Here is a 13,492-nt window from a genome sequence, read left to right as displayed (position 1 = left end):
TTTCATTCACATAAAGTTTTATTATCTTTTCCCCTCAGCTGGTACTCCATTACCACAGCCTTAGCAGAGTTTTGTTTCCCTAGGTAGACAGGTTTTCAAACAGCTGTCTCTGACTGAAAACATCGAGGCTTGGTCAGATTTTAGACCCAGCCCTTCATTAATACAGTCAGATACAAAGGACCAGTCGAAACCCTGACCACCTGGAAGGCTGCAAAGGAACCAAAAACAATCCAAGAGGATTTTCAGCAGTTTCTGTGTTTGACTAGAGAACTTTTTCTGTGCATTGTCCCTAAACAGTTAAGCAATTACACCACACATTCAAGACATGGGTACATTCTACACTTCAAGCTCTAATCAGAAACATGTGCAACTGTTTTTCCACTTATGAAGCTTGTGGTTTTATCTTCTCAGCAGCTTCAAGGACAGATGGAAGGCTGACTTTGTCTCCAAATTCCTTCTCACGATGCTCCAGTAAAACACCCTAGTTGAAGACACAAGAGAGAAATTCAGACACTTTTCCCTACAAGAAATCCACTGCCAACTGAACAATTCCAGGAAACAAACTTCTGATTTTATAAAAGAGATAACAGCCTCCTAGATGGCCTGCAGTACCTGTCTTCCTGCCCCAATCACATATACACCTCCCAGCGTGAATCCTTCTCCTTCCAGGTTTCCACTATATCCATTTCTCCATGCACGGAAGAAATTTTGCCAAACTCCCAAGCGGAAAAAGCCCGACAACATCATTTTTCGTCTGCGTGGACCATAAAAGCCTTTCTGCAGGGGAACAGAAAATATGTCAGCAATCAAAGGGAAAAGGACTTTTCCTTCATTTTAAGCTCATGCACAAGTATTTAAGCCCCATGTACACCTACATGCCTATTGCTGACAACAGCAGTACTTTGTGACAAACATTTTTGGTAGGTTGGTTGTTGGGTTTTTTTTAAATTCAGCCTGATTCTTTCACACAGGCAGGGGGGAGAGAGAAGATAAAAGGATCATCTAGTAGATTTTGGGTATTACATATTCTTTTTTCTTCAGAACCCAGCTGATTTTTCAGTGTGTTTCCTGGTTTAGGGAGAAAGCCAGCATGTGCCAGTGTACCGGGACAAGCTGTATCACTGCAATCTGGCCTGTACATCATGAATTAATTATATGTGTCACCTTCAAACCTTGATTCACACTTCATAAACATCAGCAAGTCACACAGCCAGTGAAAGAAAGGAATAAATATTAACAGCCTACACTGTTTACCTGTTAAAGGGGAGGAATAATCCTGCAACAGCACGTTATCGTGCGTAGCTATGCTGCAATTTGTAAGCTCAGCAGGATGTATAAATATAGAAAAACAAAGCCAATTAACTTCTTAAACTACAGTGCTACTAAATCCCTTTTCATTCACACTACATTCTACTTATACAAGCTCCTCAAAGAGAGCATTCATAGATTTGTTTTTGAACAAAAGGAGAACACCAACTTCACTATACCTTTTCATCCAGAAAGATTTCTCCTTTGAAATAATGCTGAAAATCCTCCACTTCAGTCCCTATCTTCTCTTTCACAACTGCATAGAGAGGGACACCCAGCTTGGACAGCTGGGGTTTCAGAGAGGAGAGCTCAGAAGCCTCCTAAGCAAAGGAAGAAAACCCAAACATTTCAGTCAATAAATCGAGGCTGGAAAGCTTCACCTTGAATTTCAAGGCCATCAGAAACACAGAAATTCTAGCTTGAGGCACAAACCAGAAGCAGACCTGTAACACTTAAGCTTGTTGTACTCCTAGGCAGCTCTTCATCAGATTTACTACCATTTTCTTTGTTAAACATGGAGGAAGCAGAGTCTTCTGAGCATTTACTGGATAAAACATACTTTTAACTTAAAGCTGTAGATATACCTTGCCTGTAATAGGGCTCCAATTATCTTTTGAAGTATTTGAGAATGGTAAAAATATAATGCCTGCACATCAGTTAACTTTTTCAGAATTTTCAGTCCGTTTTTCCAAGCTGACATCCATCCTTATCCGTCCTTCTGCAATGTATTTTAAGGGCTCTGTGCAGGAGCAGGCTATACAAGTTTGAAGTAAGTAATTAAGATATCCTCTCCTTCCTAAATCCCCCAGTAAAAAAAAATCAGGGAATTTCTTCATAGACCTTCAGTATCCCAGAAGCAAAACAGCTTTTTCTGGTGTGTAAGAGTGCAAGGTATCACCAGTTATCTGCTGGGTTTTTTGTTCTCCTAAAGGAATCCCTATTCCCACAGCTTGTACAAAGATCCCTGAGGTTTTGAACAGATCAGAGTGTGCACTGAAAATGTTTCCCATCTCCCTTGCAGAAAGGTCATTTTTACCAGACAGAATTCCCACAAAAACCCTCAATTCCACACTTTAAAAACATGGACACGGGTTACATGATCAGTCTCAGTCACCTAAACGAAAGGCTTGCAGGACATCTAGAATTCACTGAGTACCAAGGAGCAAACAGATAGGGATGAATAGAGAAGAAAATTTGAAACTTTCAGTAATACTACTACTACCAAGAAAGCACTCTTGGATTCCTGACTGTGCATGAAAGTCACAGTCAGGCACGTAAGTGCATTCTCCTCCCGCCTACGCTCCACCTGTTCAGAGAGCAAAGCACTTTAACCTTCCATAAATTCTACACAAATTTAAGCAGTCACTACTGATGGGAGCAGATGCCTTAATGAAGAGGTGACAATACCAATTACTTCATGTTACAGAGGAGTGAGTAACAACATAATAACTATTTTTCCCTTTAGATATGAGAAACATAATGTCCAGGGTGCAAGCTACGGCTGTTCCCAGGCACTCTGTACATTCAAATTGTATTTTAGGAGCTCCACCCAAGAAGCCTAATGTCAGCCTAAGGATCAAAATTTGTTTTCCAACCCAGCTTGTTATGGAACAGAAACTCCTTATCTTCAGAGTCTGCACCTTCCTGCCTCACATTTAGCACCCAGAACAGAGAGGTACTCTCTCTATGCACAATTCCTTTTTTGCAGATGAGCTTTAACTGATGGCTTTTTGCCCATCCATTCTTGGGCTGTATTTGACCAGAGACTACGTGGCTCACAGAGACTTATTTTGGACTAAAAATATATAAATAGCTCATAAGACTTATTACCAACTGAATCTTGTGCAAATCTCCCTTTCTAATTACCATGGGCTAGGTTCCTGGCAGATGTAAAAATCATGTAACCATCACCTTCAGGAGGAAAAAGCTCAGGACCTGGACCATACAAACCAGCTGCAAAGGAAAATAAGTACGCTGGTAGCTGGTGACCAGTTTAAACCATGAAACAAAACCTTTCAGATATTTCAGATGTATTTGATGACTGTCCTATCCATTCCCTCCCTTTATTTACAAAGTATCTATGCAAGCAGACCTCAACCCTTCTTAATTAATCCCCAAGCCCAGCAAGTACCTCTCTGCACAAAAATCATCCAGGTCTTCGTACAGCCATGATCACTGCACCATTCTCCTTCCATAGTTCACCTGCTTTGAATGTCCTTTGTTCTGTTTGTACAGGAGAAACAACATCAACAATAATATCAGCCATTCTTGTTTATGATGATTAATACTTTATGGACCAACACAAAGCACTGCAGAGAATTCCACATTCAAATACAGTTCTAACAGAAAAAAAAAATCTGTCTCTATAAGAGGAGATTACTGCATTATTGATTTTTAGAAGTGTGTCCTGTTTCATCCAGAAATAAGAGTTTTGGTTGCTTTTCCTTCACCACAAGTAGTAGATACCAAGGACACTCCACTACATGTCATAATTAGGAAAGACTAAGAAAACTGCTTCCAACCCTGGCCTTAGAAAGGTTCTTATAAATGTCCAATTCTTGAAGAATGTGGTCTGAAATATCCAGAATCTTACCTGGTCCCAAGGTTTTTAGCTCTATCTCCTCTAAAAACTCCAGTGTAGCCTTTTCTGGCTTGGACAAAAACAAGTCAGTGTTAGCAAGGACGATGCCTGTCACAGCCGCACCAATGGCTCCAAGGCCAACAGACCACATGCCCATGGTGAAGGTCCCCAAGTCAGGCAGGAAGAACATTTCTGGAAAGAGAAAGAAAGAACAGCTCTGACACTGGATATCAGTGATGGCAGAGGAGGGGGAATTGGATTAAAACAACTAAAAGCTCATGCAGGTATTTTTGGTTTCATGGAGATGATCTGCATATTTATTAATGTACTGAAATGGGTTGTAAAAGATAGAGATTACATTCCAGTTCTGTGTCTGACCCACATCAAAACTAGATATTAACAAGATGTTCTTATTCTTCCCTGCCACCAGCAAAAACATTAATAATTAAGTGCTCAGATGCAATGAGAAGAAAGATGATCAAAGTATATGTGTGTAATAAAGAACCTCTAACAATATGACCTGTAACCTAAATTATTACAGTAAGACAGCAGTTTTTCAAAAAAATAAGTATTTGTAGATTAAATGTTTTACATACACTAATCTATATTGAACAGTGAACTTTAGAAATATACTATAGAAGACTGGAAAAAAAAATCTAAACCTTCTATATCTGGTTCATCATAACTGGTAACCTTCACATTCCTCACAGTTCCCCACTGAGAACCAAAGCAGGCACAAAGCCAAACTTAGAGCTCGTGCCTGCAGACAGAAAAATGTAGACTTGCAACCATTTTATTATTTATTACCCAGCGATCCAACATTACAAACATGCCCGGGACAGCACCTTCTTCCTCTACACTAACTCACTGCCACTCTTGCAAGGGCAGAAAGGACAGCAGGAACAAACAGCCTAAACTCACACCCACCAGCTGGGACTGACAGCACTGCAATGGGAACCACTGCATACAAATATCCCAGGGTTAAAGTACAAACCCTGCTCGTACTTTACATCAGCTCAGCTGGTGGCTCAAGTCAGGAGGCAATTTTGTTTAACCACCTTCCATCCACAAACCCCCACAGCCAAATGCTGACCCTTGCAAGTGTTTCACAAGCCTGGAAAGAGCTTCCAGGGAGGCAGTATCAGTTCATGAGTATGCTGGAAATCGCAACAGCCCTGCCTCATGACAAAGTTCAAGATCCAGCTCTGAGTAATAACTGGCACAAGAGTCACTGGAGTTTTGGCAGTGTAAGAAGTCACTGTACACTTACATCACAAGAGCACTCACACAACTGTAGCATTACATATTATGGAGAATCTGTATTTTTTTTTTTCACAAAAATCCTATTCCCTAATAGAATATTTTGGTAAATATTGCTGTCTGTATATACTTTTTTTATAGGTGAGGTTCCCACCTCAATAAATATAAGAAAATATTACTCTTTTGAACTGTGACTGGCAATAAACCAGACATACACATTATCCCCACAGCTAACTATTGCCAGAATTCACAAACAATTAGGAGCAGCTTCTCACTTTTGTGCCCAGAATTTTCTGTGAGAAAGCCTCTTTCTATCCTTAAACCCTGCTCCAGAATACTACTGATAAACAAATGCATCATTGGGAAACGAACAAACAACAAAAAAAGCACGTTCTTTTTAACAGCATACTTGGTTTCAAGGGAGGCAGTATCATGGTATCTAAAAATGTAAGTAATCCATGGTCCTGAGCAAGAAACAAGGCCAGTTTACACAAGCATCATGCAGATAAGAGAACAGATCCTACTCTATTTCACCACTTACTCTTAACCAAGGCAAAACTTCCTTGACCGTATCTGCTTTCTTTACATACTTCTTTCAAACATGAAGTCATGTTGTATAACAATTTTTATATCTGCCTCTGGCACCTATCGGAGACCATCCTGACCCCAGCCTTTGGAATGGTGCAAATGTAACTCCAAATGTATGTAATGCAGCAATATCCTTGTGTTAAGACTTAAAATCTCAGTGGCATACCCCAAAGGCTAAAGCCCTGCTCCCTCCAAGAGTCTGATTACTCAACTATTTGGATTTCATTCCATCAGGTCAAGAAGTGGTTGGGGTTTTATTAATTTATAGTTCTGGGCACTGGAGGGGGACCCAAGTCTTAATTCCTTGTGCACATCATTTCTGTACAAAAATGTTACAAAATTTGTGGCAAGTGATTAATGAGCAGTTCTCACATAGCTTTTCATTTTTATTAGCATAAACAGCATCTCTAAAAGTCAGCTTCCAATCAGTAGTTATTGATCCAGGAGATCCTTAAGTGTAGTAAACACACCCTTTCAGTTTATTTGGACTCTTTGGTCTCCACACAGTGACAAAAATCCCAATCTTATTCAAATATGGGAACTTTTAGCTATTCATATAAATAGGAAAAAGGAAAATGCAGCTCTGCAGCGTGGTACTTAAATTCCTCCCCTGCTAAGCAAACACCATAATGAGCCACTTTGAAAAATATGCATGGGAAGCAGCAGGCAGGATTATTAAAACATTTGCTAACGAGACAGGCTGAGCCCTGTCATTGAACCCCCAGTGGCGAGACTGACTGGAAAACAGCTGAGCATTTGCAACCAGCAGCTTCATTTCTGGTTAGCTGCTGTTTATTAAGGAAATCCAAAGCTCAAAAGGACTTCACAACCCTCCCCCCCCCACCTTAAAACACAAACACAACTGCATTGCGATCAAGTTTTCAAGCACAGAGCAGCAATAAGAAGACACAAGAGAGCATAAGCCATGAGAAGAGAGAGGAGAGCATCGCTTTGGCGGGGAGCAGCACTCACCGGAGCCGTGCGGGCTGCGGAGCGCGGGGCGGCAGCGGCTCCGCACGGGAGCCCAGCGCTGCACGGGGCGAGGGCAGGGCCAGGAGGAGACCGGCCCCGGGGGCTGTGCCCTGCACCGAGAGAGCTCCGCCTGCCCTGCCCCAGCCACCCGGCAGCCCTGCCCCGCACCGCCAGCCCTGCTCTGCCCCGCCCCGCACCGACAGCCCTGCCCTGCCCCGCTAGCCCTGCCCCGCACCGACAGCGCTGCCCTGCCCCGCACCGACAGCGCTCCGCCAGCCCTGAGAGGGAGGGAGAGTTGAGCAGAGGGAACAGGAATTACAGAAAGCTTTTCCGAAGCTGGGAACACAGCACAAAACTCTTAGATCTGCATGCTAAGCCATGCTCTTCTGCAGAACTGGGCATCTTTACAAGAAACGTTTTCAGGCTGCGTTTCAGCCTATTCTACATCCACACATGCACACCGTATGCAAAAACAATACAAACAGCCCTGGAAAAATTAAAAAATGCACAATATTAGGAAAAAAATATTAGTATAGAGGCTGTACTAGAGAATTAACCCAGTGTTTCTATGATCAGTTACCTGCTTTAGTGACAACTTTCATTTGCTATAAAGCATCATTTTCTCTGGGACTATCAGATCTTCCATCTCTCAACTCTGTTAAAATTTCCCGAAAAGAATGAAAACTCCTCTTTAAACAGTACAGGCCAAAGAAAAAAAGGAAAAACATCTTTTTGTGTGTGTATGTTTTTGTGCTGACCACAAGAGATCTACAAAATATCAGTGAATTATTTTATAGCCTGTCAGTACTCAGTTAACCAGAATTTAAACAAGCTTAATCTTAATCCTGTTTTAAGTGCCCGTGGATGGTCTTCGCTTTTGTCGAGACCAGTTAAAACTTTGTTTTCTAGATGTCTCATTTCCTTCCCACCCACAACCAAAGAAAAAAATTGTCATTCAGAGCACAGCTATCCTTAAACATTTATTTTATCAGTGTAAACAGGACCCATTGCAGCTATGTCCAAAAAAGAAACCAAAAAATAGAAGAAAGCCACTGTTTTCAAGATGCCAGTAAGACTCAGAGGAGCAAGCAGATTTCCTTACATACTTTTCCTAAAAAGAAAACTGTCTTGCAAGTTGGACTGCACTAACAAATATTCTCTAGTCTGAAGAAGCTTTGACCATTGCTTGTTCTTCCTTTGTCTCCCACTCCAGCTTCCCCAAGACATTCCATATCAAGACTAAAAATGTTTCAGAGCTTTGTCAGAACTTGCGTATCCCAAACAAGCTGAGCTGATGTTTTATGAGACATTCCCCCTCCCCAAAAATGAGTCATGATTACAAATACTTTTGTAAGCTAAGTCCTATAAAGGAAATTTACAATTCACAATAACCTGGTAACACGCTCATCACGATTTCATGAGTGTTTAAATACCATTAAGGATTACAAAATACAGCATCTTGACAGACCTTCAAACATAGCCCTGCTTTAAGCAAGGATCTGACTGGACAAACCTAGGAGGACTTTTCCAACTTAAATTGGCCTGTAAACACCAAAATCAACGCACAGAGAAGCCTCCTAGCATTTCTTGTGGCATAAATTTTCACAACACAAGAGATTCCTTTCTTTTCACCATTGTAAAGACCTGTCAAACCAAACACTGTGTCAAGAATAACAATCATCTTTTTAGGTTTCTCCCCAATCCGTGCATGGTTCTCGACTGAATTCTGTGCTCTTGGCTGCAGCTGTGGGAAAAGTTGCTGTGTCAAGCAAACAAACCATACTCCTTCCTTTGAAAGGAAGTTAGCTGTTACCCCCATTCTCAGACTGTTCTAAAGAAATCCAACATGTCAACAAGCCTTTTCTTTTGAGCAAGGGAGAGCAAAGAGCTCTGGCACACCACTTTGGAGGTCTTCCAGCTCTCTTGGTATATTGAGAGGGAACAGGCAGCTAGACACTGTGTATGGAAAAATTCAGATCTCTGATCAGTCAGTGAATGGATACCAAGGAGGTGTGAGATATTTCATAGAGCACAGAACTGCAAAAAGTACCCATCTGAAGATAATACAGGATGAACTCAATGCTTGGTCTGCTGGTGGTCCAGAGCAGGAAAGGTGCATCCTCTGTCAGTCTGCTGAGGTGCGGAGCAAAGGGAATACCAACAGACCCACTGATAATACAAGCCAGCATTTACTGAAAGCACAGCAGGTGCTAGGCAGCAAGTGATCCCTCCTGTTCCCACCCAGCAGATCCAAGGATTCTAAGTCCCAGACTTAAGCTTATATTAATGTTTTCCCACCTTTTTGGGTTCTTAGCCCTTGCTTATATTTTAACTTTCTCATTTCTTACACTATACAATTCATAACAACAAAATTGCTGATAAAAGCAAAGACGGAAGAAAATGGACACATTTCAACTCCACCCCACAGGAAAGAGGGGCTCTATGCATAAAGGAGCCTGTAGCACATCTCCATACACCCACCCAGTGCAGAGAACCTCCCCACAACCTTGTGTCCCCTTTCATCGCCTGCTATGAACCAGGTCTGACGGAACACTGCCCCTGTGGTTATAAAAGGCTGCGGGAGCTCCAAGCTGCTCCTTCGAGCAGCTCAAAGGTGGATTTCCTGAGCTAAGCGATGGCACCCAGCGCATCACGAACGTAATGAGAAACAAAGCACGGAGTCTCTTCGTCCTTCACGGATCCTGCTGTGCCTACTTACACACGGGGTAAGTTTGCCTGGAAGAAGGGATCTCTCAAAACGCTAAACCACGAGGGCAGGCATGAGCAGGATCTCAAACCTCGGCAGCTCGGGACGGGCAGCAGAGGTCCGATGACGAGAGCCGCGGGGATCCCCGGCCGCCCCTCGGCGCTCAGCAGCCGGCGATGGCCGCCGCCGCCGCTGCGGCTGCGACAGGACCAGCGGGGCGGGAGACGGCACCAGCGGGGCGGGGGGACAGCCCACGGAGGGACAGCCCGGCCCGGGCGGCACAGCGCGGTCCCGTGGCCCTCGCACCGCCGCGGCCCCGCACTCACAGCGCCGCCGGCCCGCCCGCCCCCGACGCGCCGCACGCACACGCGGCCCGCACTCGCACCGCTGCCCCACACTCGCACCGCGGCCCCTCGGCCCCGCACTCGCACCGGTGCCCCACACTCGCACCGCAGCCCCTCGGCCCCGCAGCCCCTCTCACACCGCAGCCCCGCACTCACGACGCCGCCGCTCCCGGGCCGCCGCCGCCGGCACCGCCCCCGGCGCTCTCGGCGCAGGCACGGCGGGCGGCCGCGCTCGGTGCGCTGCGGCCCCGCGGCTGTGCGCCGGTGCGGCCAGCGCGGTCAGCCCCGCCGCTAGCGGCTGGAACGGATGAAAGCCGCCTGCTCCCTCTCGGAACCCATAGTCTGCTACTGCAGCTTCTGACTAAGCAGAGACAGAAACACATTATGGGATACAGTGCTTAAATATGCAAGGCAAAAAAAGCACCCAACCCATAAGGACCTGAGTCCAAGAATGTAGTGATCTTATCATTCAGCTAATCTGATTAATGGGGCACTTAAAATGTTTGCATATATATTGCATTCAAGAATATACTTGCTCAGATAAGCCAGCCAATAACATGTCACAACATCGCTTAACAAACACACTCTTCAGATGCTTGTGGTCATTAGGCACCACTCCAACCACAAACTCAGAGGACTCGTCTTCACTGCCTTGGGACTATTTCCTGAGGTCTCCTGTTAACCTGGCACCTAAAATCCCAAAAAGAGAAAAAAAAAAATAGTAGCAATGACAGAACAGTCTGGTCTGTAACACAACAGCAGCTCAGGAGAATGAACACAAATAACCCTTTAGATGGTACTGGCGTGTCTATGTTCCATCAACCACTGTTTTTCACCACGTTCCAAACTTAACTAGACAAAATGGCCTTTTGTTATCACTGCTCCCACAGCAGAGCACAGCAGCAGCCGTGTGCTGCCACAGTCACATGGAACAGTCAGTTCTGCAACACAGAGCCCATTGCACCACGTTACAATCCACATATCAGAATGGCATGGGCTCAGGCAGTTGCAAGGAAAAGATTTTGGGTCATTTTGCCCAAAATTGTGGTAGTGGGGTAGTTATACTTTTATCTACACACATTCTTTTAGAAATCAAATGGATTATTAAAAAGCACTAAAGTCTTAGCAGCAATAAAAAAATTACCTAAGCAAACCTCATGGCAGAAACAGCATTACCAGACCATCTGAAAGAAATGGCAAATTTGGAAGGATTCAGAATTTTTGGCTGCTTTTTTCCTGGGAAGTACATGAAACAATACCTCTGTTTTTTCTCCTTAATCAGTGTGGGTCGATTCTCTGTCAAACTAAACATAACGTGCTGAAGTGATTTTGTCATTCTTTAAAAAATCAGTCAGCATTAGAATATATGTATCTGCCATGCTGACACAGCAATCTTTAGAAAAACATTTTGAGAAAAAAACCTGATTGGCAAATTTTGTCAGCCATCACTGGATAATTAAAACCCTAATTTCTCTCGGCTGTCAAGATTCCTTTCTTCTGAATTTTACCATGGTCATGGACTGACTTGACAACATTTGGCAATGGTAGAATGGCAGCTCCATTATTTTTGTTTCCATGGTAAGCACACAAAATGAACTTTTTTCTTAATGATACTTCTTCACATTATGCCTCTAACAGCCTGGCAGCTGGTCACAATTCCAAGGTAGCCAATATTGCTGAGAAGGAAAAAACCCCCACCTATCACAAAATGAAAGTATCTATTCTTGGCCCTGGGCAGGAGTCCATGACAAGGCACCAGGCGAGATTAAAAAGCAGTTCATCTCAGAAGTGACTCTGATTTCATTTGTCCCCATTGTAAAAATGTTGCAAAAAATGCAGCAAAATCTGAGCCCACACATCTGGATTCCATCCAGGAATACCCTCCTACTTTACAAAGTAAAGACACAGAATTCAAAGAAATACAGCGTCATGAAAATACTGGAATCTAACCTTCCCTACCCACACCTCCAGAAAAGTATGCTTTCCTTGTAAAGCTACTGTATTGCATGAAGTGGAATTGCAGCAACAATTACTTTGTCTTTATTAGAATATCTTTGCCTTCATTGCTTGAGAAAAGTAGTGAAATTTTGGCAGGAAAATGGGAATTTGACTTCTTTAGTTTTCTGGTTTTCCCTTGTGATAAAATCATATTAAGATTGATCTATTACAGTTGAGTTTTTTCATGCACCTATTCATATGGTATATATTTTCCCTCTTAAAAAAAAGTCTAATAAACTCTCTAACACACACACACACACTTCACAAAGCAATAGACATCTATATTTAATCTCCAAGTTCCCAGGTTTTGAACAGCGTTCTTAAAATACACATTCAGCCGTTCTCTTCCTGCCTTCATAATTCAGTTTTATAGCAGTGAATGAGGAGAATCAGTCAGTAAATGGCTTGTACATCAGTTAATTAAATTTCCTTGGCATGCCTGTAAGTCAGAATGCACTGTATCAGTAGCTATGCTAAAACATGATCTGCTATTACGAAACTTTCAATTAATGTACAGAATGACAAAGCTGTGCATTATTTCAGGAGTTTTTTTCTTTTTCTTGTTGGATCATGCTTCTATAGATCAGCCTTAAATCAAGGGCATTGTTAGACAAATGGCTTATATTAAAGAAACTGTCTTTTCCATGAGGAAACAGGAGATCTCTAAGGCAACAAGGCAGTGGTGGGATCTAGGGCCTAGGTCTCTAAAAGGACTTCCAGAATAATTGAGACTTTCGATACCAAGCCAAGATTAGATGTAGATATATCTATAAAAAATACAGTTTGAAATTTTCACCTAGATGCCACTCCAAGCAAAGCCACGCAGACACAGACTGACACAGATCTCCACCAGGCCAGGCAGAAGCCTATTGTTTGGAGGCCGTGCAGTGACACGTACCCGTGTAGGGGTGTCATCCATCTCATCCTGATTCTCAGAAAATAAACACACCAGTAAGCCTAGACAGCATCTTTGGTTTATCTTAGCTAAGATCAGGGTGCAGTAGTCAGAGAAGAAACAAAAGGAAATACAGGTCTTTTGAAATGAGTTCATTCACATAAGCAGTTCACCGTGGGACACCAAGAGATTGGTGCAATACCCTCCATCTGGACAAGAACAGGAAGAAAGAATTAGTAAGTCTTTTCAGCGGGTATACAGATTCTTACAACAAATCTCTTTTGCAATAGCCTAATAAACACTGAATCACAGAAAAGCCTACCATTTACAGGACAAAAGATAACCAAGGCACTTGGAAAGTGCAGATGAGGTCATTAGTCCTCCCACTGTCCTTCAGTCTTTAAATATTCCTGTGCCAGGTAACTGTAATTACTAAGTGTAAGCAAAACAGAATATGGAGTCTATAATTTGTGTCTCCTGTTTACTGCAGTGCTACAAATAAAATTACTCTGATTTTTTTTTTACTTCTCATATTAGGTAGGACACTGAAGACTAGTTAAAAAAAAGTTATTTTTCATGACTGTTCAAGCCACTAGAATAGTGATCGAGCCTCAGGCTCTACAAGCAAAACCAGGCTCTTAAAAATCCTGAATTACCCACAAAGCACTGAAAAGGCAGTAAGTACACTTTTGTAAAATCAGGACATAGAGGAAAACAGTCGTTCTGCAGGGATCCTGGTTATTCACCTGCAACAACTGCATCAGTCCTATTTAAATCCAGACACTCAACACATTTCTAGGCTATTTCTCTCAGAAGCTGTGATAAAGCTAGCATGTTTC

At 42.9% G+C, this 13,492-nt stretch overlaps 1 protein-coding gene across 3 annotated transcripts; it reads right to left on the bottom strand.

Moving 5' to 3' along the window:
* On the bottom strand, positions 1-10,113 carry PRXL2A (peroxiredoxin like 2A). Of its 3 annotated transcripts, none has more exons than XM_063405987.1 (6): positions 9,917-10,113; positions 3,902-4,081; positions 3,440-3,531; positions 1,488-1,628; positions 613-777; positions 1-481 (listed from the first exon to the last, which is right to left on the bottom strand). In XM_063405987.1, the coding sequence occupies exons 2-6, from the start codon at positions 4,077-4,079 to the stop codon at positions 383-385; spliced, it is 675 nt and encodes a 224-aa protein (XP_063262057.1). In that variant the 5' UTR covers positions 4,080-4,081; positions 9,917-10,113; the 3' UTR covers positions 1-382. The 3 variants fall into 3 exon arrangements, with proteins under 3 accessions (XP_063262057.1, XP_063262059.1, XP_063262058.1); XM_063405989.1 differs by lacking the exon at positions 9,917-10,113 and adding an exon at positions 9,429-9,566; XM_063405988.1 differs by lacking the exon at positions 9,917-10,113 and adding an exon at positions 6,710-6,866.
* Positions 10,114-13,492: the final 3,379 nt, after the last annotated feature.

This window comes from Prinia subflava, chromosome 9, assembly GCF_021018805.1.
Source record: "Prinia subflava isolate CZ2003 ecotype Zambia chromosome 9, Cam_Psub_1.2, whole genome shotgun sequence".
NCBI classification, from domain to species: Eukaryota; Metazoa; Chordata; class Aves; order Passeriformes; family Cisticolidae; genus Prinia; species Prinia subflava.
The sequence above is the reverse complement of the archived record's forward strand: the minus strand, read 5'-3'. Positions and strand labels throughout refer to the sequence as shown.